This window comes from Rhagoletis pomonella, unplaced genomic scaffold (genome assembly GCF_013731165.1).
Source record: "Rhagoletis pomonella isolate Grant_MI unplaced genomic scaffold, Rhpom_1.0 Rhpom_scaffold_14200, whole genome shotgun sequence".
NCBI classification, from domain to species: Eukaryota; Metazoa; Arthropoda; class Insecta; order Diptera; family Tephritidae; genus Rhagoletis; species Rhagoletis pomonella.
Genome location: NW_023472725.1, coordinates 730 through 4,004, shown reverse-complemented (window position 1 = coordinate 4,004; position 3,275 = coordinate 730). Strand labels below are relative to the sequence as shown.

Below are 3,275 nucleotides of genomic sequence, written 5' to 3'. Positions count from 1 at the left end.
AGTGTTTGGCCGAGCTTCTCCTCCGATTTGTGGTGTGCGCCTTGATGTTGTCACACAAAGGGGAGGGACCTACAGTTTTACGCCGGCTCCGAACGGCGATTGTATTTTTATGAGAAGCTGTTTTTCATGGCAGAAATACACTCGGAGGTTTGCCATTGCCTGCCGAGGGACGACCGCTGTTAAGAAAAAACCTTTTTCTATATTTTTTGCGATGTTGCTTTGACCGGGACTTGAACCCAGGTGCTGATGAGTGAAAGCGCGCACTGCTTACCACTACACCACAGCGGCCTAGTTACCAAAACCCCTCGAAAATCACAACAAACCAACCAACCTACCAAAGCCTTATTTTAAGAAATGAAACTACCAATTTTGGTCCAATTGGACCGAAACGGCAACACTGTATTTAACATGCCTTGACCGTAAGGGAGAGGAACACGTAACAGCTAATTCAAAGTAATCCAAAAAAGAAGTTCCATTTCATTTGAATAAAGTTTCATTTAATTTGAAAAAAGTTCCATTTAATTTGAAAAAAGTTTCATTGAATCTGAAAAAGGTTTCATTTAATTTGAAAAAGGTTTCGCTTAACATGAAAAAATTTTCATTTAATTTGAAAAAGGTTTCACTTAATTTGAAAATGGTTTCATTTAAACTGAAAATGCTATATACATATACATAAATATGTATATTTATTGTAGGTTTTTATCACACGATTCACACATCGCAAGTCAAGAGAGTTGATATTACAAAAAACACATGGACATACCTAAATATACGAGTACACCCACACAAATGTGGATGGTGATTTTGCGAATTTATAAAAGAACTGACCTACATAAGTATGTACTTAAGTTGCTATGTAAATAGACCCGCTACAAAAATTTAAAAATACATACATACATTGAAACGAAACAAAATCTGCGACACCATAAACCAATCTCGAAGCGAAAGTTTTGCGTTAAGCCAATTAGGAAAATATCAGGTGTATGACACGGTAAAATTAGAAAGTTCAACGACACTAGCAACAACAGGAGTATTACGTTTATATATAATTTGCGATCCCGTATGGAAATCGATCCCGTATTCGGTTCTCTGACTATTGAGAGGACAAAAGAGAGAGAGTAAATGAGGTCCTCTCTACCAGTTACCAATTTTAGTCTGATAATTTTTTGCTGGTAAATTCTGAACCAACTAAGATAAATAGAATATTTCTTATGAGTTTTTTTTTTTTAACTTTTGGGGAATAATTAATTTTTTTTTATTTATTTTTTATTACAAGCTTTCATTAAGTTTCACTTGGGTATAAACAAATCTTGCAATAAATTTTTGAGTAACTTCCTGATAAGCTAGATACTCTAAGTGGATTCACAGTGACTCAAACAAATGACCACGTGTTGATTATTTTTTAAATATGCGTAATGCTTTTCTGCCCCTTTTTTTTGGTATTTTTCTATAAAAATACCATCCAAGCTTTAACCAAAAACATATAAATCATAGTTTCCAACTTTATACAAAATTAAGAAATGCCAACAAATTTTATAGCCCATACAATTTTAGTCTAATTAGCAGGCAGTGAAACTTGCAAGTTTGTGCAAGTTTGGCGTTCGCGTAAAATTTGCAAGCATCTCTCACTGAGAGAGAATACACCAAAATTCTCAGGAATTTCCTTGCTGGCTAATTCTTTCTGGACTTATAAAAGAACGCACCTATTAACAAAAAGTTTTGGATTTAGCGAGAGGGAGTGACAACACAAAAATACTTTCCCACCAAATTTATTAACTGAATAAGAATTACAATCCAGTTGAACTCATCAAAAATATATAACAAAATACTTTTTATTTTTTATTGTACCGGATAGACAGGAATACGCACTTGTAGCATCTGAAAAGGAAATAGAAATTTTACAACAATCTACTGCATACTGAATTTAATTTATCGTTATTCATCTCATATTACCTTATTGGTTTTATCGAATATAGCGCGCACACGCTCTTGATTCAAACGATAGTTAACAAATTTATCAAACATATAGCCATGCTTCATTAACTCCAATAAAATGCGATCCTCGCCAACATCCAAAGTGATTTCTTGGGAAGAAATCTGTGAGAAAGAAAGTGTTGAAAGAAAAAACGTATACATTTTATATACATAAGTAACTTCTCTAAAACGTACGCATTTCGGTAGATAAAATTCAGCCAATAATTCTTCCACTTCTTCTTTGCACAACTTAGCACGCAATTTATACTCGGGCACTGTAGATCCAGCCAATGCTATGGCCTGCTTAATTTTACTGGCATTCTCTTTCAATTCTTCCGTTTTACGTTTTAACGCATCAACCTCGCTTGTATCAATCTCTTGCACCAGTGGTGAACGCTTGCTGCCGATCTCCTCACTGGTCGCCACTCGCTCCATTTCAGCCAGTTTCAGTTCATCAGCCTCAGTAGGTTGTTGGTATGACTTGATGACTGTTTTTACATCATTATTACGTACGCGATGCTGTACAAGCGTACCAATAAATTTACGATTTTGCAAAATAATTGACTTTTCAATCTTTATTTGCACATTGTACTTTTCATTTAAGGCCTCAGCAATCAGTGCTAGGAAAAAATCCTTAAACAACATTGATTTCTGAACTTTAACGAAGAACTTTGGATTGATGGCAATATCGCAAACATCCACAGAGTTATTTGATTTATCCTTAGTGACGCGCGGATCGGATATACTCATGGGTATACGAAATGAGCTTGGCGCCTCCGATTGCAGAATCTCGGCCAATTGCTCTTCGGTAATGTCTTCCGGTGCCGGTATCTCATCTGTTTGGCAGACATTAATGAAAAATTTCTCATTGGTGTTGGTTTTGAAACTTTTGATGCAGACACCTATAAACGAGTGAAAGAAACTGCATTTACATACTATAGCATTTTCAGTTTAAATGAAACTTTTTTCAAATTAAATGAAACCTTTTTCAAGTTAAGCGAAACCTTTTTCAAATTAACTGAAACCTTTTTCAGATGAAGCGAAACCTTTTTCAAATTAAATGAAACCTTTATCGGATTCAATGAAACTTTATTCAAACCAAATGAAACTTTTTTCAAATGAAATGAAACTTTATTCAAATTAAGTATTAAACATTTTTAAATTAAGGAACAGGAAATCAACATAACCTATTAAGAGCCGTTTGCACCATGTCTGGCTAACACTAAAGGCTCTGTTATGAACACTTGGCATTGGTTGAGAGTTGTCACATAAGGAATCTGTTAAATGAGCTTCGCGTGTAA

The 3,275-nt window shown here is 34.7% G+C and overlaps 1 protein-coding gene across 1 annotated transcript; it reads right to left on the bottom strand.

The window, feature by feature from the left end:
- Positions 1 to 1,801: 1,801 nt before the first annotated feature.
- LOC118757087 (PIH1 domain-containing protein 1-like) lies at positions 1,802 to 2,925 on the bottom strand (the record flags this gene model as incomplete). The annotated part of the gene is made up of 3 exons (XM_036491823.1): positions 1,802 to 1,878; positions 1,954 to 2,097; positions 2,170 to 2,925. Coding segments are annotated over 3 exons (939 nt in total), but the record flags the coding sequence as incomplete, so codon positions are not given.
- Between the last annotated feature and the right edge of the window lie 350 nt (positions 2,926 to 3,275).